The sequence below is a fragment of the Erpetoichthys calabaricus genome, chromosome 9 (assembly GCF_900747795.2).
Source record: "Erpetoichthys calabaricus chromosome 9, fErpCal1.3, whole genome shotgun sequence".
NCBI lineage: Eukaryota > Metazoa > Chordata > Cladistia > Polypteriformes > Polypteridae > Erpetoichthys > Erpetoichthys calabaricus.
Window position 1 is genome coordinate 11711594 of NC_041402.2, and position 24503 is coordinate 11736096.

The window sequence follows — 24503 nt, forward strand, 5'->3', positions numbered from 1 at the left end:
TCTGCAGGTCTTAATGATCTTTCTTCTGCCCTAATGGCAGCTTTTCCATTCCTCCTCCCGCCTGTTCTGGCTCTGTGCCCCCAGTCCTGTCCTATCCTTGCCACCTGCTCTTCTTCAGTTGCACACTTGATTGCTATGCAGCTAAACCATCTTTCATTTTCAGTGTTGAAATAACCTTTCATTTTCTTTTTTCCCCTTTGCAGATGCATGCTGATGCAGCCCTTCACCAACTCCATTTGATTAAAACAAAACATCATGTCTAGTCTGCTATTGCACTTTTCGTGAACACTGGCCATTTAATACAGGTAAAATTCTATTATAACGAATATTTTGTTGTAATGAAAATTTCATTGTAAAGTATTAATATGGTCCCGACAGTTTCCCCATATGACGCGAGTCTATAGAAATCTCGTTACTACGAAGTACATTCAGCAGATACTTTCATTACAACGAAGTGCCCAAAAGGCCTTGAAATGCCTGAATGAATCATCCGCAGAGCAGTTAGTTCTGTGGCCGCAGCTCAGTTGTGCACAACGATCCCCAAACAGAAACACTAATTTTTTTTTTTCCCCTCTTTCTTCGAACTTTCCTCGTACGATTTTTTTTGCGCCTTTTTTGTTTCCTGCGTTTTTCAGTGGTACCATTTACTTATCGCTCGTCAACGTTTGAAAAAACATCCATTGGAATTTAACTCATTGTCACCCTCCTATAGAAACGGCAGACACAAAGAAACGATAACAGTTCATATTAGAAAAAAAAAAAAAAAATTTGCAGCTCTCGATTGCTGCAAAAAAGACGTTGCCAGTGAATTCGGAATTTCGCGATCGACACTGTCAACTTCCTTGAAAGACGGAGCAAAACAAGTAGAAAAATCTCGAGTTGCAAACGTATGTGAACTGCTGCATTTGAAGACGTCGAAAAAGCCGTTTTGATGTGGTTCAGTGACGCTCATTCAAGAAACATTCCTATTAATGCGGCACTCATTCAAGAAAATGTGAGGTTTGTAAATTCTCTTGGGACCTCCATCAACTAGACAGCAATCCGAAGAGCGTCCCGAAGTGCGATCTCCACGTCTGTACGGGGCAATAGCAGATATGCTGCGTCTCTCCACCAAGGAACACAGAAAAGTTCTCGATGGGTGATGCAAGGTTAGGAGCACGGACATTGTAAATGCAGATACTGTAACAGGATTACTTGATCACTGACCTGCACGACTGTGTATAGCAGGGTGGCAGATCACGCTACAATAAATAACTGCACCACTCCTGTTTCAGGCTGAATAAAGCTAGTTTTGCTAAAGTACCGAGACTAAGCCTCGTGTTTTGGGGTGCAAGACAGGGACTTATCGCGCAACCCCGATCTTTTAGGATTTGCTTCTGTGGCGCTTTACTGCAGCAATGTGAGCCTCCTATTGCCCTGCCCCAGCAACAGACAAACAATCTTCCACAGACTCTGCAATTGCGCTTCAGGACGCACTTCAGCGTGTCATTCCCGTTGGGTGGTGAGTGGGGGTCTCAAAAGAGTTCAGAAACCTCACAATATGAAGAAGAAATAATGATTCGGCTCCTGACTGATAACTGTGCTGCCCACAACTTGCTTCCACATTCAGATAATGTTCATGTTGAATTCCTCCCACCCAACTGCATGACAGCGCTTCAGAACATTGGATTTGGGCATCATTCGCACCCTGAAAGTGTATTATCGCAAGGAAATGCTGAGAAAAATTCTCGTCAGCATAACTTGTAGGCAGGAGGAGATTAAAATTAAAACGAAAGAAGCTATTGAAATGATTGCAAACGCCTGGATACAAGTTAAAGAAAGCATAGGGGTGTCGAACTCCAGTCCTGGAGGGCCGCAATGCCTGCAGGTTTTCATTCTAACCCTTTTCCTAATCAGTGAGTAGTTTTCACTGCTAATTAATTCCTTTTCCCTTCATTTCAATAGCCCTGTTTTTAAGGATTCAGTCCTCTGAATTGATTTGTTTCTTCATTAAATGGCAGCCAAACAGAAATGAGATGTGAAAACGAGCCGACAGATGACCAGCTAAACTGGGATTTCAAACTCCAACCAATTTCACTCCAACCAGTCTCTTAATGAGAAGCTTATTCCTGTTAATTAAGCCAGTTATTTAATTCAATGGCTTGTTGCTGCTCTCATTCTGCCACAGCAGACATTTCCAAATCGGTTGATTTTTCTGGCATATGGTGGCTTGTTTGATGTCTCATTATTGTTTGGCTACTAATTAAGGAAAAAGAGACAATTAAGGGGCCGGAGTCAAGTTAATTAAAACTAAAGCAAAAGAAGTTAATTAGAATAAAAATGGCTCACTAATGAAGATGGTTAGAATGAAAACATGCAGCCATTGCGGCCCTCGAGGACCGGAGTTCGACACCTGTGCTTTAGATTTAATTAACTCGACTCACACCCTTTAGTTCTATTTCCTTAATTAGCAGCCAAACAATGACAAAATGAGAAAACAGCTAACCACATTATCTGAACATAAAGAAAGGAGAGGGTCTCGGTAAGGTTAATAATCAGAAACAGAAAATCAGCAGTTTCTGGGAAATGCCTGCTGTAGCAGAACGAGAGCAGTAGCAAGCTATGGAATTAAGTAACGGGTTTAATTAACAGCAAGAATTGGCTTCTCATTAAGAAACTGGTTGGAGTTTGATGTTCCAGTTTAGCTGGTCATCTGTTGGCTCGTTTCACGTCTCATTTCTGTTTGGCTGCCATTTAATGAAGAAACAAATCAATTCAGAGGACTGAATCCTTAAAAACAGGGCTATTGAAATGAAGGGAAAAGGAATTAATTAGCAGTGAAAACTACTCACTGATTAGGAAAAGGGTTAGAATGAAAACCTGTAGCCACTGCGGCCTACCAGGCCTGGAGTTCGACACCTGTTCACTATAGTAACAAATACAGAATCTCATTACAACAAAATATTTTTTAGGTCCCTGGGAGTTCATTATAACGGAATTTTACCTGTACAAAGTGGTTACCTACAAGATTCAGTTAATGTGCCCGAGTTCCAGTCCAGCACTTGGCCCCCTGTTCCTCTAGCAGGTAGAAGAGGGTCCACAGAAGGGCATCTCCATGTTACATTTTCAGGCCCTGTGGTAGGTCCAACCACCAGGTGCTCATCTGTGGGCACTTCTGCCAGGCCAAGGCTCCAGGACGATACCCACAGGCAACCCCATATTGGGCAGGGTACTCTTTTAGGGCAGATGGCGACTTTTGTCAACAGTAGGGGGTCAACATCCAGAGACAGACACGGCGATAATCAGCTGTAAAATTCCCCATTACATTATAGGTAGAGCCTCTGTTAGACTTGACGTCACATCCTTGCACGTGTATAAGGAGGAGCGTAGAGTAAACAGTCTAGAATGGCAACAACACTGGGCGAGAGCACAAAGTGCAAAGCAAAATACTCTGCATTATTATTTACAAGTAATGGCACACTGCACGATAACGTGCAGAGAGTACACTTGACTTGAGCATTCCTAGTGTTCATCCTCTTTCTCTGTACGTTTATCATTCATTTGCTCAGAGGTTGATGCACTTGCTGCTTCCTGAGCAGCTCTTCTTTCCCCCACCTAACGGCCCGCTTCTTCTCTTCTTTCGTCGGCATCTTTTCGTGTTAAAACTTAGTTTTTGTGTTGCAATTACTTAGTACGTTTTTCTTAATTTTTTCACTTAAGTTGGCACTTAAATATTCAATCTGCCTCAAGAATGATTTAAGATATGAAGAGGCAAGGGAAGTGAGGGCGAAGGTGGTAGGGAATGAGAACGGTGCCCGTACGCATGTGCTGCACGGCCGCTCTGCTGCACGCTGCCGAGAGTTGATTCTACAATAGAGTAATAAAAATCATCACCCCAAAAGCGGATAGTAGACGTCACGTAGTATACGTCTACCAAATTTCAGGTCAATAGTTCAAATGGTTTGCGAGCTACAGGTGATTTAAAGTCCTGGACAGACAAACGGACAGCCACGGTAGCGTATTATAGAAGATTTTTTGCGTAGTATTGACTTGTTATATTCTGATGCAAGTGATCTGGAAATTGAAAGCGAAAGACCAGTAAGCTGCTTTCCCCCCCCCCCAGCCAGAAAGTGCCTTTCAGCTTATGAGTGATGAGACAAACAAGTATGCGAATTCACATTCTGTAACGGCTCATGGAAAACAGTGACATGTGTCATAAATAAGCATTTTATGCTGATGTACATGGAGACGGAGTGGTGGCTCTGAGGCTAGAGATCTGCCAGTTTGAATCCCATAAATGCCAGAAGTGACGCCACTCTGTTGGGCCCCTGAGCAAGGCCCTTAAACCTGCTATTTGCTCTGTCCTGGGTAGGACGTTAACCCACACCCAGCCCTGCAGGCAGGTCCTTCAACATACAGTGAAAGCTCAAGGTTTGGTGGCAGGATTGGCACTCCAGCCACTGTATAACACTGTTCCACTTAATTCAAACCAGTGTGGTGTTGAGGTGTCACCCGTTGCACTCGGATCCTAATCCAAGACCCTGTGGTGGTTCATCGTGTGGTGGGCTCAAAATACTCTTTCAATTCTCCTATTATAGACCTAATATGTGATAGGTTGGCACTCTGCCCGGGCTTGGTTCCTGCCTTGTGCCCGGTGTTAGCTGGGATTGGCTCCAGCAGACCCCCGTGACCCTGTGTTCGGATTCAGCGGGTTGGAAAATGGATGGATGGATGGATAGACCTAATAATGCAAATAAATGCCCTTCAAAAGGAGAGGAACTGTGAAAGCCTCTAGGCCAGAGGTGTCGAACTCTGGTCCTGGAGGGCCGCTGTGGCTGCAGGCTTTCATTCTAACCATCTTCTTAATTAGTGACCAGTTTTTGCTGCTAATTACTTCTTTTAATTAGCTTGACTCTGGCCCTTTAGTTGTTTCTTTTTCTTTAATTAGCAGCCAAACAATAATGAGACACTAAACAAGTGACATGACCAGCTCACCTGTGCCCATCACACAGAATCTGAAAATAGAGAAAGGTGGAGGTCTCAGTAAGGCTGATCTCTCAGGTCATCAAAATATCTTGATGGTGTTCTTAGGAAAAAAACCATACAATCATCAGTTTTGGAAATATTTAATTATTCAATCTGCAACAGCAGACGAGTTTAATTAACAGCAAGCATTGGCTTCTCATTAAGAAACTGGTTGGAGTTTGAAGCCCCAGGTTAAGCTGGTCATCTGTTGTCTTGTTTCAAATCTCATTTGTATTTGACTGTCATTTAACTCTTTGAGGGCTGAATATTTTTTCCAAAAAGCAATGGTTTCACTCAGAAGTCAACATTAAACGTCTGTTGCTGCATGCTGTGGCTGTCAGTTTGCCAAGAATGTGCGGCTTGCTTGCTACCAGGCTGTCTCTGCGTGGCTGGGACACGGTGGCAGTGCATTACAATCTGGTTTCTACCTTTTATCATTGTTAAGTGGCAGTCCTCCCTGGCGAACATTGTCAGTACCACAACTAGCTGGGGACCGATCAGCTGAAGCTGGAACCTCACATTCATCTTCGATCGCTTGTATCAAAAACTTGAGTCCGGTTCAGAGATAACAGGCAACAACGTCGTCCACGGAGTATTTTGCTTTACACATTCGCTTTGACCTCTTGTCAGATGTCGGTGCCATTTTTGCCATTGTGTGCGCCTTTCTACTCACGAGAGTTCAGGGAATCTCAGTCAAACCAATGAATCTAACTTTCCTTCTAGCAACGAGAGTCCAACTAAAATGTAATGGTGGGTTTTGTCACAGTTTACAGTTGATTACCATCGTCAACTCCTCCTTTTGACAAAAGTCAACATCAGCCCTGAAAGAGTTAATGAGGAAACAAATTATTTCAGAGGACTGAATCCTTCTAACATGGCTATTAAAATGAAGGGTAAAAAGGCAATTAGCAGTGAAAACTGGTCACTGATTAGGAAAGGGTTAGAATGAAAACCTGCAGCCACTGCGGCCCTCCAGGCCTGGAGTTCGACTCCCGTTCTCTAGGCGAAGGCTACTATTATGTCCTCCCCTGTCTGGGGATGGGAGGCAGAGTGGTGGCTCCGAGACTAGGGATCTGCGCCAGCAATCCAAAGGTTGCCAGTTTGAATCCCATAAATGCCAGTAGTGACGCCACTCCGTTGGGGCCCTTGAGCAAAGCACTTAACCTGCAATTGCAGGGGGATGACGTCAATCTGCAAAGCAGGTCCCTTGCAGGGAAAACTAAAGGGGTTGGTGGCGGGATTGGCTCTCCGGCCATCTGTAGAAGAAGAATGTTCTCCTCAGCACCATGTATTTTGTGTGTTTAGTAAATTAGAATTTTTATAATAACTATTTTTCTAACTTGCCAGTAAGAGACGCTTTGGCTTATGAACTAACAAAAATATGTTATTCCAGGGTTCAGGAGAAATAGTGTCCACATGAATAAAATGTAAGCTGTTTCTTGTTTTCCCTTTCTCAGAGTGAATGTTTCAGGGACAAGGTCACAAGGCTGCAGAAAAGTACATGTAGTTTATGCAAAGGCGTCTCTCCTGTGCTTAGCTTTGAGAACACAGATAATGTTTAGCTCAACAGACATATTGTTTAACTTTACTGTTTTGATAAGGATGTTCTTTCCGTCTTATTAATCATGAAATGCTGAATTATAAAAACCCCTCCAAATTTTTTCTCGGTGTTCAGTTGAGCTTTGCGGCAATAAGTTATGCTCTTTTGAATCTCTACTTACTGTGACTCCGAATGAATAAAAACGAGAATTGAGAAAATATTATCTGCCTTCTTTTCAGTGTGCCTTTTTCGTCCACACATCGTACAAAAAACAAAACTCATCCTGTTCCACTCCATTCAAACTAGAGTGGTGCTGAGGTGTCACCCGCTGCCTAATCCGAGATCCTGAGGTGGACCATCGTGTGGTGTGTGGGGCACAATGTGCTGTATGAGTGCAGGCTCCCTACCGATTGTTTTGGTGTGCTTTTTAGATAATTGTTTTTTGGAAAAATATTTAGCCCTGAGAGAAAAGTCTTGTTGACGAGCGAGGGAAGAATGGAGCGTGAGGCAAAGCTCCTCAATTTACCAGTCGATCTATGTTCCTACCCTCACCTATGGTCATGAGCTATGGGTAGTGACCGAAAGAACGAGATCGCGAATATAAGCGGCTGAAATGAGTTTCCTCCGCAGGGTGTCTGGGCTTTCCCTTAAAGATAGGGTGAGAAGCTCAGTCATCCAGGAGGGACTCAGTGTAGAGCCGCTGCTCCTCCGCATTGAGAGGAGTCAGATGAGGTGGCTCGGGCATCTGATCAGGATGCCTCCCTGGTCTAACACGTCTAACCAGGAGGAGGCCCCGGTGAAGACCCAGGACACTCTGGAGGGACTGGCTTGGGAACGCCTCGGGATTCCCCCTGAAGAGCTCGAAGAAGTGGCTGGGGAGAGGGAAGTCTGGGCATCTCTGCTCAAACTGCTGCCCCTGTGACCCAATCTCAGATTAGCGGAAGAGGATGGATGGAGAAAAGGGGGGAAAAAAATTAATTGGTCCGAAAAGTTAAAATTTATGGGTTTGCATTATATGGGGCTTTAAAAATCGCTCTGTCTGACCCCTGACCTTGGACCAATTTGGTATACTGTATTAATCCCCAAGGGAAAAATTCTCTTTTCATATACGCCAGTGTTAGGGTCAGAGCACAGGGTCAGCTATTTGTAAAGCCCCCAACCGGAGCAGGTTAAGAGTCCAACCGAGTAGCATTCCATTCTGGGACTCAAACCAGCAACTTTCGAGTTACCTGCCCAGACCTCTCTATCCAAAGACCTAATATCTTAATCCTAATTTGTCTTGGGAGACCCGGCCAGGAGTTTCTGCTCCAGACAACATAGCTGCCAGGGTCACGGGCACTCAGGCCTCTCCACCATGATAAAGGTGGCAATCCTCTGCATCGAGAGGAGCCAATTGAGGTGGTTCTGATAAGGATGACTCCTGGACACCACCCTTTTACAGACATAACCAGGTGAGGGGAGACCCCGAGGAAAACCCAGGGCATGCTGGGAGGATTGCATCTCCCAGATGGCTTGGGAACACCTTGGGATCCCACAGTAGGAGTGGAAGGGTCATATGGGCCTCACTACTAAGACTGTTGGCCCCCACGACCCCGGCTTCGGATTAGCGGTGGAAAACGGATGAACGAAAGGTTACCAACAAATCCTCAGCATCTAAAAAAACACTCAAAGAGCTTATTGTGGACTTCTCTGGAACACAAAAGAAAATAATAAGCAACGACCCCAAAAACAGAGCGCGATCTACAAGGAGATTTGCTGACTGACATACTCAAAGGAGAAGCAGACGGATATTAAAACCACACACAGGACTGCGAAGTTAGCGAGAGTCAATTGAGCAAATCGTCACGTAGAAGAGTTTAGTCAGACTTACCTGAACATCTGCAAAGGAGCCAACCACGTACCTGCAAGAACAGCCGAGAGGCAAAAATATTACCAAGGCAAAGAAAAATAATAATTGTACAACATCTGCTACAATATTGCAAATCAAGCAGCAAATGCATGGAGCATACCCTCCAGCTAACAAAATGTTTTGTCAGTTCCCAGAGCACCTAACCGGCAGCCGCTTTATTCACTGCGTGTCAATCAAAATCTAACATCGAAAATTGCTCTCCTGGGATGCTTTGCTGCAACTTTATCAAGAGAGGGGAAAAAAAAAAAAAAGTGATTTTTTTATTTCTTCTATTTTACTTAGACTTTAAAGGGTACCAATTGCCAATTTTGGGTAATTTACACTATAAAATGTGAATAATATATAAGCACACATCCACTGGCATATGCAGAGACTGGATTAGAAACAAATACAGGAAAGCAAAATATAAAAGAAGGAATGACAGCGTATGAAATTAGAAGGCACGTGATAAGAAGAGGGACAAAGTCACAAAGTTATGGACAGTCCACACTGACCGTCACTGGCTATTCCCAATGATGATGTAGAAAGGATGGTGTGGGGAGACTGGTCATTGGACAGAAGGTGGCAGTGGGAGGGGAAATCTATTAAATTGGTTCAGGGTGTTAGCTTTGTCCATATCCCCTTCTAGCACCTGAGCCCCATAAATTATACCTTGGTGCTTCCCCTTTACGATGGCAATCTAAGTAATCAACGTTCACCTCCGCGCATTAACATTTGCAGTGCACAATTCAATGCATGCGTCTCTGTTGTATGGCATTTGGTATGGGATTCTGAAAAGCAGTGTTAATGTCTGGGATGCGCCATCTATTGGAATGACAAATACGAGTTATAGGTCTGCTATATGCCATTCGGTATGGGATTCATAAAAGCAGTGCTAATATGTTTGCAATGTGCCATCTGTTGGAATGACAAATGCAGTGCATTTTATTATTAGAAATGTTTGTGACATGCCATCTATTAGAATGACAAAGACCTAGCAACCTGACAGACACAGACTCTTATTCTTTTAAGTTGGATTAGTTGCACTACCCATGTGTTGAAATCTAAATAATCAATGTAGACCTCACCGTTAATGTTTGCAGGGCACCATGTAGTGCATTATGTCTATTTGCCATTTGGCACAGGTTTTATAAAAGCAGTGCTTAATGTTTGTGATGCACCATCTGAGGAATGACCAATACAATGTATAGGTCCTGCGGTGGGTTGGCACCCTGCCCGGGACTGGTTCCTGCCTTGTGCCGTGTTGGTTGGGATTGGCTCCAGCAGACCCCCCGTTACCCTGTGTTCGGGCTGGAAAATGGATGGATGGATGTATAGGTCTGCTAAATGCCATTTGGTATGGGATTCATAAAAGCTGTGCTAGTATGCTTGCAATGTGCCATCTGTTGGAAAGACAAAAACAGTGCATTTTATTATTAGAAATGTTTGTGATATGCCATCTATTGGAATGACAGACCTACCAACTTGACAGACACAACGAGTCTTATCCTTTTAAGTTGGATTAGATGTTTTACCCATCTAAGATGTGTTGAAATCTAAGTAATCAATGTGACCTCACCATTAATGTTTGCAGGGCAACATGCAGCACATTATGTCTGCTATATGACATTGGGTATGGGTTTCATAAAAGCAGTGCTTAATGTTTGTGATGCACCATCTGTTGGAAAGACCAATACAATGTACAGGTCTGTTAAATGCCATTTGGTATGGGATTCATGAAAGCAGTGCTAATGTTGTTTGCAAGGAGCCATCTGTTGGAATGACTAATGCAGTGCATGTTATTACTACAAATGTTTGGTGATATGCCAACTTTTGGAATGACAACGGAATTGCAATTGGACAGGCACTTGTCCTTTTATTAAGTTGGACTAGATGTACTGCCTTGTGTAAGATGGGTTGAAATCTCAGTAATCAATGTAGACCTTGGTGTTAACATTTGCAGTGCATTATGCAATGTATACATCTGTTAGGTCATTTGGTATGGGATTCATAAAATCAGGGGTAATGATAGTGAAGCACCATTTGTTGGAATGAAAAACAATGCATTTTATTACTAAAAAAGTTGGTGTCATCTGTTGGAATGGCAGAGACATAGCAACTGGTTGGACAGAGACAGACTTTATAATAATGCACTTTCATAGAGTCTTTTCCATGCTCAAGGTGCTTATTTTATTAAGATAGATAAAAAAAAAAACCCCTGAAATATCCCTTTGACGCATGTATTCAAACCCTTTACTTACTAAAGAAGAGACTAGGTTGGAGTATGAGGCAACGAGCTTCACACATCTAGATTTGGGGATTTTCTGCCCTCCTCAAACTCTGTCAGGTTGAGACAGAGACCATCGGTGGCCAGCTAGTTTCCAGATCTCTCCAGGGATGTTCAATTGGGTTCAAGTCCTGACTCTGGCTGGGCCACTCAAGGACATTCCCAGAGCTGTCCACTTTGGTGTTGTTTCCACTTTGTGTCCTGTTGAAAGGAGAACTTTTGGCCTCGAGCACCCTGGAGCAGCAGGTTTTCCTGAAGGATTTCTCTGGACTTTGCTCCCTTCCCCTCATCCCTGACTGGCCTCCTAGTATTTGCTGCTGTAAAAAAAAAAAAAACAACCCACAGTGGGTTGCTACCATTGTCTTGCTTCACTGGTGGAATGGTATTGCATAGATCAGGGTTTCTCATCTACCGGTGGGTCATGTGTTGTCATTGTTTATAATGGAAGTGTGTTGGGGGGTCACCACTCCGATGATCACACTCAATCCCCATCCTGCTCTAAAATGATCAATCACGCTCGAATTACCAATTTGGGCAGACTACACCCCCAAAGCTTTGATGATCGCACTCTATTAACCAAAACACTCTCTGATGACCATGCTCGATTCATCAGGGGGTCCAAAACATCCCTTAACGCGTAGATAAATATGCTCAGTGGTGGGTTGTAAAAACATGGTGGGGGGAAAAGCAAGTTGCAATGCCCAATAAGGCTGAGAAACACCGACATCATGCCCGCTTTACTCCACATTCAAGCACATTCACTCCTATGGAACCAACTGGGAGATGGGAATTAAACTGCACAGGTGAATTGGTGTTAATATGGAGGACTTTATGGATCCATTAAATTAGTTATTCATTACTCAATGAAATGATAGAATCTCACTATGCTGAAAGCTTCTATCCATCCATCGATCCATTATCCAACCTGCTATATCCTAACTACAGGGTCACGGGGGTCTGCTGGAGCCAATCCCACCCAACACAGGGCACAAGGCAGGAACAAACCCCGGGCAGGGTGCCAGCTCACCACAGGGCACACACCAAGCACACACTAGGGGCAATTTAGAATCACCAATGCACCTAATCAGCATGTCTTTGGACTGTTGGAGGAAACCCAAGGAGACACAGGGAGAACATGCAAACTCCACACAGGGACGACCCGGGAAGCAAACACAGATCTCCTTACTGCAAGGCAGCAAAGCTACCCACTGTGCCAAATTCTATTTTCTCATTTATTTTGTCTTTTTTTTCCCTCTTTTTCATCATGTAAAGCACTTTGAGCTCCATCATTTGTATGAAAATGTCAGCCATTTTCCAACCTGCTATATCCTAACTACAGGGTCACAGGGGGTCTGCTGGAACCAATCCCAGCCAGCACAGGGTGCAAGGCAGGAACAAACCCCTGACAGGGTGCCAACCCACTGCAGGGCACACACCAAGGACAATTTAGGATCGCCAGTGCCCCTAACCTGCATGTCTCTGGACTGTGGGAGAAAACCCACGCAGACACGGGGAGAACATGCAAACTCCACACAGGGACGACCCAGGAAGCGAACGCAGATCTCCTTACTGCAAGGCAGCAAAGCTACCCACTGTGCCACCCAAGCTTCTATCCTCCACTAAATTACACAAAAACCTGATCTTTGATTGATCAACCTGGAGGACTCAGACAGCATTTCTATAATATATAAATACATTTTAAAGTCCCTTCCTTTCAAAGATTCCAGAGCACAGTGGGAAAAGGATCTCTTGCTCAACATCTCAGAAAAGGAGAGGAAGGCAGCCACACACAGAATTCACTTGAGCTCCTTATGTGCAAAGCATATAATTATTCAACTTAAAATCTTTTAATCGAGCACATCTCTCTCGTTTAAAAAAAATTGTCCAAAATGTTTCCAGGGCAAGACCCAACCTGTGAACGTTGCAATCGAGCTCCAGCCTCACATGTTTTAAGGGTGCACCAACATCTGGACCCAAAAAATCTTTAAATTCCTATCAGAGAGCCTTGGGGGGGTCACAATCCCTCCTAATCCATTAACAGCTGTGTCTGGTGGGCTCACAGAGGGGGCTTAAAGTGGAGAAGGACAAAACGCGTAATGGCCTTTACTTCACTATTGGCACGTAGACTTGTCTTGCTTAACTGGAGGAATCCTAGCCCACGTTTTAAGTCGGTGGGTAACTGATGTTCTACGCTATTTGAAATTGGAAAAATAAATCAAATTCTCACAGAGGATCTGAGCAAACGTTTTATATAACCTGGCAGGACCTCATCAATAACATTTTAGAATAAGCTTTAATAATGGGGGGAAAAATAATTTTCTTCCTTCCTTTCTACTCCAGCTGTTGGCCTTCCTCGCTCTTGGGTGGAAGTTGAATTGAATTTAGTTTTGTAAACTTTGACTTGATCGTATGAAATGTTACTTACTTTTAATAAATTCAATGAAAAATAAAATTAGGACGTGAGCGTCAGTAGGCTTTGTGCCCTCGGAACGAAGTCACCCAGACTATTCTATAACATTCCAATAATGCACCACTCTGATCTTTCTGATAATAAAATAGGTCATTACGATATCAGTTGACGAGAAGAATTCAGAATGAACTGCAGAATTACGATATTTGAGGGTTCCTCTCGACCGCCTCTTTCTCTTGCACGATTTCGCTCAAAAACTAAAAATCGGCACGTCGTCCTCTCATAACAGGCTCAAGTTTCGAAGTTTGGGATTTTTCCATCCAACCGTCCTGAAGAAACTGCGACACACAGACAGATCATTTAGATATGGATGTTTTCGGGATCAGGGGACCCTAAAACGTTGAGATCCATCGAAAACCGGAGATCGAAATTGACGAAATTAAACCTCCCCCCACAGACAATAGTGATATCTGCAGAGCAAATCCACTGAAGATTATTTTTGTACACCTCAGTCCTGATGAAACAGAAATCTTATTAGTTGGTACAAAATCTGTCCTCTCTACCCTTCGTGGGCGAAAAAATGATGTTGATGGGATCCCTGGTTGAACCCTCAGCATCAGTCCGTAATTTGGGAGTCATCTTGGATCAGCTTCTTACAGTAGCTCAATAGTACAGACAGCTTTCCCCCTCACATCTTCGTAACATTGCTCATCTACATTCTTTCCTCAGTGTGAAGGATACGGAGACACTCATTCATACCTTCCTCACGACCCGTCTGGACTAATCGCAATGCTTTACGGCCTCCCGACTAAATAGATTACAATATGTTCAGAATTGTGCTGCTCACCTACTTACACACCACTACAAAATCTGGGCACATCACTCCTGTCCTTTATGATTTGCATTGGTTACCAGTCTTATCAAGAATTGGATAGCAAATTATTCTTCTCACCTTTAAAGCCCTTCATGGTTTAGCCCCTCATCATCTGTCTGAGCGTCCTTACACTAACGCTCGTGCATTAAGATCATCGGACGCCACCTTACTCACTGTACCTAAATACAGGTTAGTAACTATGGGTGGCAGAGCTTTCAGTGTGATGGCCCCTAAAATTTGGGATGCTCTCCCTCTCAGCCTTTACAACGAAAAAATCTATTCATTTTGAAAGCTTGCATTTTGTAATCTTTTTAGTTAGCCAATAAAAGGTGTCATTTTGCTTGGCTTTTCTCTACACTCCTGTTGAAAACACATCTCTTCCAGGAGTATTATTCATTTTCTTGTCTTGTTAATTTGTTTATTGAATTGTAAAGTGTCCTAGAGTGTATGAAAGGCGCTACATAAATTATTATGAAGTGAGAACCACAGAAAATTAAGGGATCTTTAGCAGGTTTACAGCGTGAGTAACTGGGGCCAAGTTTCATTTGGATTTACAGTAATCCCTCGCTACTTCGCGGTTCACTTTTCGCGGATTCACGACTTCGCGGGTTTTTAAATATAAGTGATTGCCCGCCTATCGCGGAAGTTATGTTCCAGACCCATCAGCAACAGGAGAAAATCCGCGATATAGAAAGACCATATAAATAAACATTTTTATAGTTTAAAGCATGTGGGATGGGTATTTTAAGGCTTAAACACATGTAAACTTATAAAACACACTTTGTTAACACATATGATATGTGGATGTCGGGCTAAGGATATGAGTAACATCTCACTATTATAAAACATTTTAACTTCACTCAAGACAAGACAGTGAGACAGGAAAATAGGTGATGTACAGGCTTTTAAATTATTGACAGGCAGAGCGACAAGCAGCACAAAGTCCACTTCTCCTTAGCGTTCATTCAGCTCCCTACCCCCTTGACAATGCGAACTGCGCCTCCGGGGAGGGGGGTTTGAGCGAACGTGCGTTCAGCCCTCACACACACACACACTCCTCCTCCTTCTTCCGAACGCGCAGAGCTACAAGCAGGCATTTTGGCAGAAGCAGCACAAAGTCCATTTCTGCTCAGCGTGAGTTCAGCTGCCCCCCTTCACAAAGCGAGTGCAGACACATCGACGTCTGATTGCTGCGTGCAGGCAGTGTGCAGTGTTGGTCTGAGGTGTTTAAGAGCATAGGAAGTGTTTATAAGAGTGTGGGAAGGGTTTATAAAGCCTTAAAATATGTATAAATAATAAAATAAATATAGGTCGCTACTTCGCGGATTTTCACCTATCGCGGGGGGCTCTGGAACGTAACCCCCGTGATAGGTGAGGGATTACTGTAATGGTTTATTTTAGGTACTAGTCATTTAGCGGCGCTAGAACAGTGGTGCATAAACATTAGTAGGAACAGTCTATATTAAATGGCAAGGGACTTTGACCTCATTCTTTTTGTTGGTCGTATTTTTCTTTCTTTCAGCCTTTCTTTTGTTGATGTTTAGTTGCTGAGCTGACCGTTCATCGTGGGCTGCCGCCTTGTATTGTGTGTCTTTAATTTTCTGTGACAGTAATACTGTCTTGTACGGCTCTATTCAATAAGGGCGCGCACAAAAAGGCGAGCTTCAAAAGGGCGACCTCAATTGAGCGCGGCAAATAAAGGCATTCGTAGATAATTTAGTTCAAATAGCTCTGGAATATGTGAAGAGCAAGCCAAGGTGCAGATCTTTATTTACGCGCGCCTTTATTCGCTGCGCCCAATTGAGGTCGCCCTTTTGTGCGCGCCATTATTGAAGGATACCGTCTTGTACGTCCGCTGGCTTGTACGTCCGTAATATACCTTTAATTTTATCTGGCGGTAATACAGGCGTGCGCGTCGGTAATATGCCTTTATTCTCCTCTGACAGTAATACTGGCTTGTATGTGGCTGTAATATGCGTCACTGTATTGTGTACCTTTAATTTCCTCTCGCAGGAATACTGGGTTGTATTTCCGTAAAACACCTCTAACTTTCTCTGACAGTAATATCGCGAGTCGCACCGTGCCCCGCGCATGCGCACTTCACCAGAAGACACCCACACACGGACACCTGGACGCGCACAGGGATTTTATATTATATATATATATATATATATATATATATATATATATATGATTATCTAAAGACTTGCACTTGGACATACTTGGAAAATGGTCAGAGATGTGCAAAATGTGCAAATTTAATAGAAACTTGAAGTAGACATTTTAAACCATTGCATGCATAACTAACGTGCAGGGTTGTCAGCTTTAAGCAAAAAAAGGTTGCCAGATCTTAAAGGAAAAAACGCAGCTGACAAGAGGATGCAAGGTGGTCTTTCCTATTCTACTCCTCACAGAACAGAACTACAAAAGATTAACAAACCATTCAAAGGGTCTGCCGTTGCCTCCTGCCTTGTAAGCAGTGCTAATGGGGTAGACCCCGCTTCCCAAAACGTTCAACTGGATTGGCACATTGCAAAGGAATAATGGATAACTGGTGACGTGGTGTTCTCCAAATTGTCGAACTCCTCAGGCACCGGCTCTTTTGCTGTTGATCTTTATGCAGATTTCAAGAACCTCACAGGTCATAGCACAGGCAATTTACAGTTAAATACAGAGCCAAAAATAGCATTTTTGTTTCCCATTAAAGATTTTTAACATTAAAAACACACAAGAGATACTCACGAAGAAAGTCCTGCTACATAAGGTCCCAGATGTGGATGTTCTCTTACTCGAAGCTATTAAAAAAAATAAAAGGAAAGAAAAGGCTCTGAAACAAGAGCTGAAAATGTGGAAAGGGTTAATTACGAGAATGTGTAAACATGAGCCAGAGAGACAGATGAGAAAAGGCACTATATAACAGACAGACAAACAGGCATGAAAGGCACTCACACACCGATACAGATATACAGTTGTGCTTGAAAGTTTGTGAACCCTTTAGAATTTTCTAGATTTCTGCATAAATATGACCTAAAACATCATCAGATTTTCACTCAAGTCCTAAAAGTAGATAAAGAGAAACCAGTTAAACAAATGAGACACACATATTATACTTGGTCATTTATTTATTAAGGAAAATGATTGAATATTACATATTTGAGAGTGGCAAAAGTATGTGAACCTTTGCTTTCAGTATCTGGTGTGACCCCCCTTTGCAGCAATAACTGCAACTAAACGTTTCCGGTAACTGCTGATCAGTCCTGCACACCGGCTTGGAGGAATTTGAGCCCATTCCTCCGTACAGAACAGACTTCAACTCTGGGATGTTGGTGGGTTTCCTCACATTAACTGCTCGCTTCAGGTCCTTCCACAACATTTCGATTGGATTAAGGTCAGGACTTTGACTTGGCCATTCTAAAACATTAACTTTATTCTTCTTTAACCATTCTTTGGTAGAACAACTTGTGTGCTTAGGGTCGTTGTCTTGCTGCATGACCCACCTTCTCTCGAGATTCAGTTCATGGACAGATGTCCAGACATTTTCCTTTAGAATTCTCTGATATAATTCGGAATTCATTGTTCCATCAATGAAGACAAGCCGTCCTGGCCCAGATGCAGCAAAACAGGCCCAAACCATGATATTACCACCACCATGTTTCACAGATGGGATAAGGTTCTTATTCTGGAATGCAGTGTTTTCCTTTCTCCAAACATAACGCCTTTCATTTAAACCAAAAAGTTCTATTTTGGTCTCATCCGTCCACAAAACATTCTTCCAATAGCCTTCTGGTTTGTCCATGTGATTTTTAGGAAACTGCAGATGAGCAGCAATGTTTTTTTGGAGAGCAATGGCTTTCTCCTTGCAACCCTGCCGTGCACACCATTGTTGTTCAGTGTTTTCCTGATGGTGGACTCATGAACATGAACATTAGCCAATGTGACAGAGGCCTTCGGTTGCTTAGAAGTTACCCTGGGGTCCTTTGTGACCTCGCCGACTATTACTCGCCTCGCTCTTAGAGTGATCTTTGTTGGTCGACCACTCCTGGGGATGGTAACAATGGTCTCGAATTTCCTCCATTTGTACACAATCTGTCTGACTGTGGATTGGTGGAGTCCAAACTCTTTAGAGATGGTTTTGTAACCTTTTCCAGCCTGATGAACATCAACAACTCTTTTTCTGAGGTCCTCAGAAGTCTCCTTTGTTCGTGTCATGATACACTTCCACAAATGTGTTGTGAAGAGCAGACTTTGATAGATCCCTGTTCTTTAAATAACACAGGGTGCCCACTCACACCTGATTGTCATCCCATTGATTGAAAACACCGGACTCGAATTTCACCTTCAAACTACCTGCTAATCCTAGAGGCTCACATACTTTTGCCACTCTCAAATATGTAATATTCGATCATTTTCCTCAATAAATAAATGACCAAGTATAATATGTTTGTCTCATTTGTTTAACTGGTTTCTCTTTATCTACTTTTAGGACTTGAGTGACAATCTGATGATGTTTTAGGTCATATTTATGCAGAAATATAGAAAATTCTAAAGGGTTCACAAACTTTCAAGCACCACTGTATGATGCCTTTCATAACTAACAGACAGACATGAAAGGCACTATATAAACAGACATGAAAGGCACTAACACACCGATACAGATATATGGTGCCTTTCATAAGTAACAGACAGACATGAAAGGCACTATATAACAACAGGCATATATAGTGCCTTTCATATCTAACATGTATATAGTGCCTTTCATGTTAGTCTGTTAGATATGAAAGGCACTATATATGCCTGTTACATAGTGCGTTTCTCATCTGTGTGTTATATAGTGCCTTTCATGTCTGTCTGTTACTTATGAAAGGCACCGTATATCGGTCGATTGGTTCTATAGTGCCTTTCATGTCTGTCTGCATCGGTTATATAGTGCCTTAACTGATGCAGACAGACATGAAAGGCACTATATAACCGATAGTTATGAAAGGCACCATACATTTATTGGTTATATAGTGCCTTTCATGTCTGTCTGCATCAGTTAAGGCACTATATAACCGATGCAGACAGACATGAAAGGCACTATAGAACCAATAGACCGATATATGGTGCCTTTCATAACTAACAGATAGACAGACATGAAAGGCACTAAACACACAGATGAGAAATGCACTATATAACAGGCATATATAGTGCCTTTCATATCTAACAGACTGACATGAAAGGCACTATATATCTGTTAGATATGAAAGGCACTATATATGCCTGTTATATAGTGCGTTTCTCATCTGTCTGTTATATAGTGCCTTTCATGTCTGTCTGTTTCTTATGAAAGGCACCGTATATCTGTATCGGTGTGTTAGTGCCTTTCATGTCTGTCTGTCTGTCTGTTAGTTATGAAAGGCACCATACATCTGTCTAACAGACAGACATGAAAGGCACTATATGACATATAGCGCCTTTCACATCTGTCTAACAGATATGTGGCATATTTCATAACGAACAGAGACTGACATGAAAGGCATCATATAACAGATACACACACACAATGTCTGTCCAACTGTTCCTTATATAATCCTATACCCTTTGAAAAATCAACCAAATTCTGCAAAGTTGCTCCCTATGACCATATGGATAAGATAGAAACACTGGGACCCCAAGGGGAACACATTTTGTCTCCATAACTGTATCAGCACATGCTTGCTTTCCCCTGTGGGTCACATATTGCACCCCACTGCTGGCTCAGAGCAATCAAACAATTTGAAGAGACTGAAGGCAGACAAAAGGAGCAGAGCCTAACATGACATACCTGGGCAGCACCAAATGCTACATATCTCTCTACAGTAATATAAATGTTAGTATTGAGAGTCGAAGTGCAGCCCACCACAGGGGAGACTCAGGGTTGTTCAGCTCCTAAACAATCCCACACCCTTTGACCAATCTGGTCCAGATTTTGCTTACATGTTCACTAGGTCCATGTGGAGAAGATAACATTGTGGGTTCCAAAGTAGCCCAATTCTGGGGTTGACTTTTTTTTTTCTCTCCTGTGTGCTACAATTTGCACAACAGTGCCACCTGCTGGCTCAGAGCAAGCTAAACATCCAAACTAGCAGACAAAATAAGCAGAGCTGAACATGACTTACCAGGCAATGCCGTGGTGCGGCTTCTCTCTACTGTAATTTAAATAGGAATATATGGTGTGTTTTTTTCCAGGGGGGGGTGTTGGGTGGGCTCAAATCAAGAGTGGAAGTGCAGTGCAACACAAAGTCAACCCCAAAATTACATAACATTACTTCTATTTACTATGCATTTTATGTTCATATAATTTTATTTCTATTTATGTTTTATGTTGTTTTGTTTTTCTTTTATTCTCTTATTGTAAAGCACTTTGGCCACAGCATCACTATGTTGTTTTAAATGTGCTATATAAATAAATCGACATTGACACTGAGAATCATAAGGGTTGCTGTTTAACTCCTGCTTTGTTGGCTTTTTTCATAACTGAAGCCCTATGAACCGTCCACCTTGAACTAAGAGGACAAGTCAGCCATGACGGTGTTCATGGATACAACCCAGAAAGGAGTTACCACACTTCTGGAATCCTATTGGACCCCAAAAGAAACAAATTCTTGGCTCATGAGAGCAGAGACGTCTCATCTTTTATCTGCATTGCATCTTTATCAGACAACAACAACAACAGGGTCATCATTTTAAAAACACACACAGAAATCTTTGCTTTCTACAAATATACAGTGGTGTGAAAAACTATTTGCCCCCTTCCTGATTTCTTATTCTTTTGCATGTTTGTCACACAAAATGTTTGTGATCATCAAACACATTTAACCATTAGTCAAATATAACACAAGTAAACACAAAATGCAGTTTTTAAATGATGGTGTTTATTATTTAGGGAGAAAAAAAATCCAAACCTACATGGCCCTGTGTGAAAAAGTAATTGCCCCCTTGTTAAAAAATAACCTAACTGTGGTGTATCACACCTGAGTTCAATTTCCGTAGCCACCCCCAGGCCTGATTACTGCCACACCTGTTTCAATCAAGAAATCACTTAAATAGGAGCTGCCTGACATAGAGAAGTAGACCAAAAGCACCTCAAAAGCTAGACATCATGCCAAGATCCAAAGAAATTCAGGAACAAATGAGAACAGAAGTAATTGAGATCTATCAGTCTGGTAAAGGTTATAAAGCCATTTCTAAAGCTTTGGGACTCCAGCGAACCACAGTGAGAGCCATTATCCACAAATGGCAAAAACATGGAACAGTGGTGAACCTTCCCAGGAGTGGCCGGCCGACCAAAATTACCCCAAGAGCGCAGAGACGACTTATCCGAGAGCTCACAAAAGACCCCAGGACAACGTCTAAAGAACTGCAGGCCTCACTTGCCTCAATTAAGGTCAGTGTTCACGACTCCACCATAAGAAAGAGACTGGGCAAAAACGGCCTGCATGGCAGATTTCCAAGACGCAAACCACTGTTAAGCAAAAAGAACATTAGGGCTCGTCTCAATTTTGCTAAGAAACATCTCAATGATTGCCAAGACTTTTGGGAAAATACCTTGTGGACTGATGAGTCAAAAGTTGAACTTTTTGGAAGGCAAATGTCCCGTTACATCTGGCGTAAAAGGAACACAGCATTTCAGAAAAAGAACATCATACCAACAGTAAAATATGGTGGTGGTAGTGTGATGGTCTGGGGTTGTTTTGCTGCTTCAGGACCTGGAAGGCTTGCTGTGATAGATGGAACCATGAATTCTACTGTCTACCAAAAAATCCTGAAGGAGAATGTCCGGCCATCTGTTCGTCAACTCAAGCTGAAGCGATCTTGGGTGCTGCAACAGGACAATGACCCAAAACACACCAGCAAATCCACCTCTGAATGGCTGAAGAAAAACAAAATGAAGACTTTGGAGTGGCCTAGTCAAAGTCCTGACCTGAATCCAATTGAGATGCTATGGCATGACCTTAAAAAGGCGGTTCATGCTAGAAAACCCTCAAATAAAGCTGAATTACAACAATTTTGCAAAGATGAGTGGGCCAAAATTCCTCCAGAGCGCTGTAAAAGACTCATTGCAAGTTATCGCAAACACTTGATTGCAGTTATTGCTGCTAAGGGTGGCCCAACCAGTTATTAGGTTCAGGGGGCAATTACTTTTTCACACAGGGCCATGTAGGTTTGGATTTTTTTTTCTCCCTAAATAATAAAAACCACCATTTACAAACTGCATTTTGTGTTTACTTGTGTTATATTTGACTAATGGTTAAATGTGTTTGATGATCAGAAACATTTTGTGTGACAAACATGCAAAAGAATAAGAAATCAGGAAGGGGGCAAATAGTTTTTCACACCACTGTACGTGTAGTACTAGTGCGTTGTACCATGTTAGCTATTAGGAATGCAGTGACAAGTAAAATGACACTAGACACCAGATTACATCTTGCCTGAAGAAGGACCCCGAGTTGCCTCAAAAGCTTGTATATTGTAATCTTTAATAAAAAGGTGTCATTTTACTTGAACTTGTCACTACAAATATACCTGTGAAACACAGGGTACTGCCAATAGTTTACAATAAAGTGGCGCAGTGGTAGTGCTGCTGCTTTGCCGTAAGGAGACTGTGGAAGATTGTGGGTTCGCTTCCCGGTTCCTCCCTGTGTGGATAGCGCTTTGAGTACTGAGAAAAGCACTATATAAATGTAATGAATTATTATTATTAACCAAATGTGTCTGGATTTTTGAGTCCAAACCTAAAACACTTAAACGTACACCACAATATATGGACATCTTTCACCATTATTGAACACATCTATAGTTCCAAAACATACAAGACTCTATATGAAATAAGAAAATATTTGTCTTTATATTTTCTTCTACTTCTTTCGGCTGCTCCCATTAAGGGTCGCCACAGCAGATCATCATCTTCCATATCTTTCTGTCATCGACATCTTGTTCTGTCACACCCATCACCTGCAAGTCCTCTCTCACCACATCCATAAACCTTAGGCCTTCCTCTTTTCCTCTTCCCTGGCAGCTCTATCCTTAGCATCCTTCTACCAATATACCCCTCATCTCTCCTCTGCACATGTCCAAACCAACGCAATCTCGCCTCTCTGACTTTGTCTCCCAACCGTCCAACTTGCTGACCCTCTAATGTCCTCATTTCTAATCCTCGTCACACCCAATGCAAATCTTAGCATCTTTAACTCTGCCTCCTCCAGCTCTGTCTCCAGCCCATATAACATCTCACTACCATCCTGTCTCCAGCCCATGCAACATCTCACTACCATCCTGTAGACCTTCCACTTCACTCTTGCTGACACCCATCGATCACAAATCACTCCTGACACTCTTCTCCACCCACTCCACCCTGCCTGCACTCTCTTCTTCACCTCTCTTCCACAATCCCCGTTACTCTGTACTGTTGATCTCAAGTATTTAAACTCACCCACCTTTGCCAACTCTACTCCTTGCATCCCCATCATTCCACTGACCTCCCTCTCATTCACACAGATGTATTCGGTCTTGGTGGTCCTACGGACCTTCATTCCTCTCCTCTCTAGAGCATATCTCCACCTCTCCAGGGTTTCCTCAACCTGCTCCCTAATCTCGCTACAGATCACAATATATTTTAAATAAACCAATTTCCAAATACAGTTGTGCCCATAAATTTACATACCCTGGCAGACTTTGTGAAATGTTGGCCATTGCTTGGAAAATATGGACTCGTGCAGAAAGCTTTCCTTTTAATTAAGTAGTGTGCCGAGGCGAGGTAATGCATCATCACATCATTATGATTTATCAAAAGGCACACACAATAACTGAAATCACCCAAATGGGCCTGATCTAAAGTTCAGATTCCCTTGAACGTTGGGCTGATACGAGACACACAAGGAGACACACACAGGTTGAAATCTAGGGTAATTAAGGGCGAGCGTCCACACCTCTAACCTCTAGGATTGTAATCAGCGTCGGTGTATGAACTGTCCATTTAAATTCATGCACAGCTGCACTGACTTTGCTGGATACCAAGCCATGTGGAAAGCAAAAGAACTGACAAAGGACCTGCGAGAAAAAGGTTGTTGAATTGTATAAATCAGTAAAAAGGACAAAGATACACAGAGATCTGGAAATGTCTGTCAGTAGGAGTTCAGACTCTGATAAAGTGGAAAGTTAGGAGTTCTGTTGTTACCAAGCAACAGTCAGGAAGACCAACCGAAATTTCAGGCACGAATCTGCCAGGATCATTTGTCAAGATGCCAAGAAAATCCCACAAGCCACTTCAGCTGAGAAACGGGCTTCTCTGCAAACACGCGGTTCTGCGGTTTCAAGATGCACAATAAGGAGGTACTTAAACAAAAATGGGCTGCAAGGAAAAAAGCCTTTACTGTGCCAATGCCACAAAGTGGCCCACTTACAATATGCCAAGCAGCATCTAGACAGGCCTCAAACTTTCTGGAACAAAGTCCTTTGGAGTGTTGAGACCAAAATTGAACT

At 42.7% G+C, this 24503-nt stretch overlaps 1 protein-coding gene across 2 annotated transcripts in view; it reads right to left on the reverse strand.

Moving 5' to 3' along the window:
- LOC114657368 (kinesin-like protein KIF14) overlaps positions 1 to 24503 on the reverse strand; it is a 206581-nt gene that overhangs the window by 140847 nt on the left and 41231 nt on the right. Inside the window, exons 6-7 of one of the 2 annotated variants that reach the window (XM_028809148.2) lie at positions 16746 to 16798; positions 8415 to 8445 (exon numbers count right to left, since the gene is read on the reverse strand). The exons of the other annotated variant lie outside the window; for it this stretch is intronic. Of the exons in view, the coding sequence (XP_028664981.2) occupies positions 8415 to 8445; positions 16746 to 16798 (84 nt within the window). The remainder of the gene's footprint in view (positions 1 to 8414; positions 8446 to 16745; positions 16799 to 24503) is intronic. 2 annotated transcript variants of the gene reach the window in all.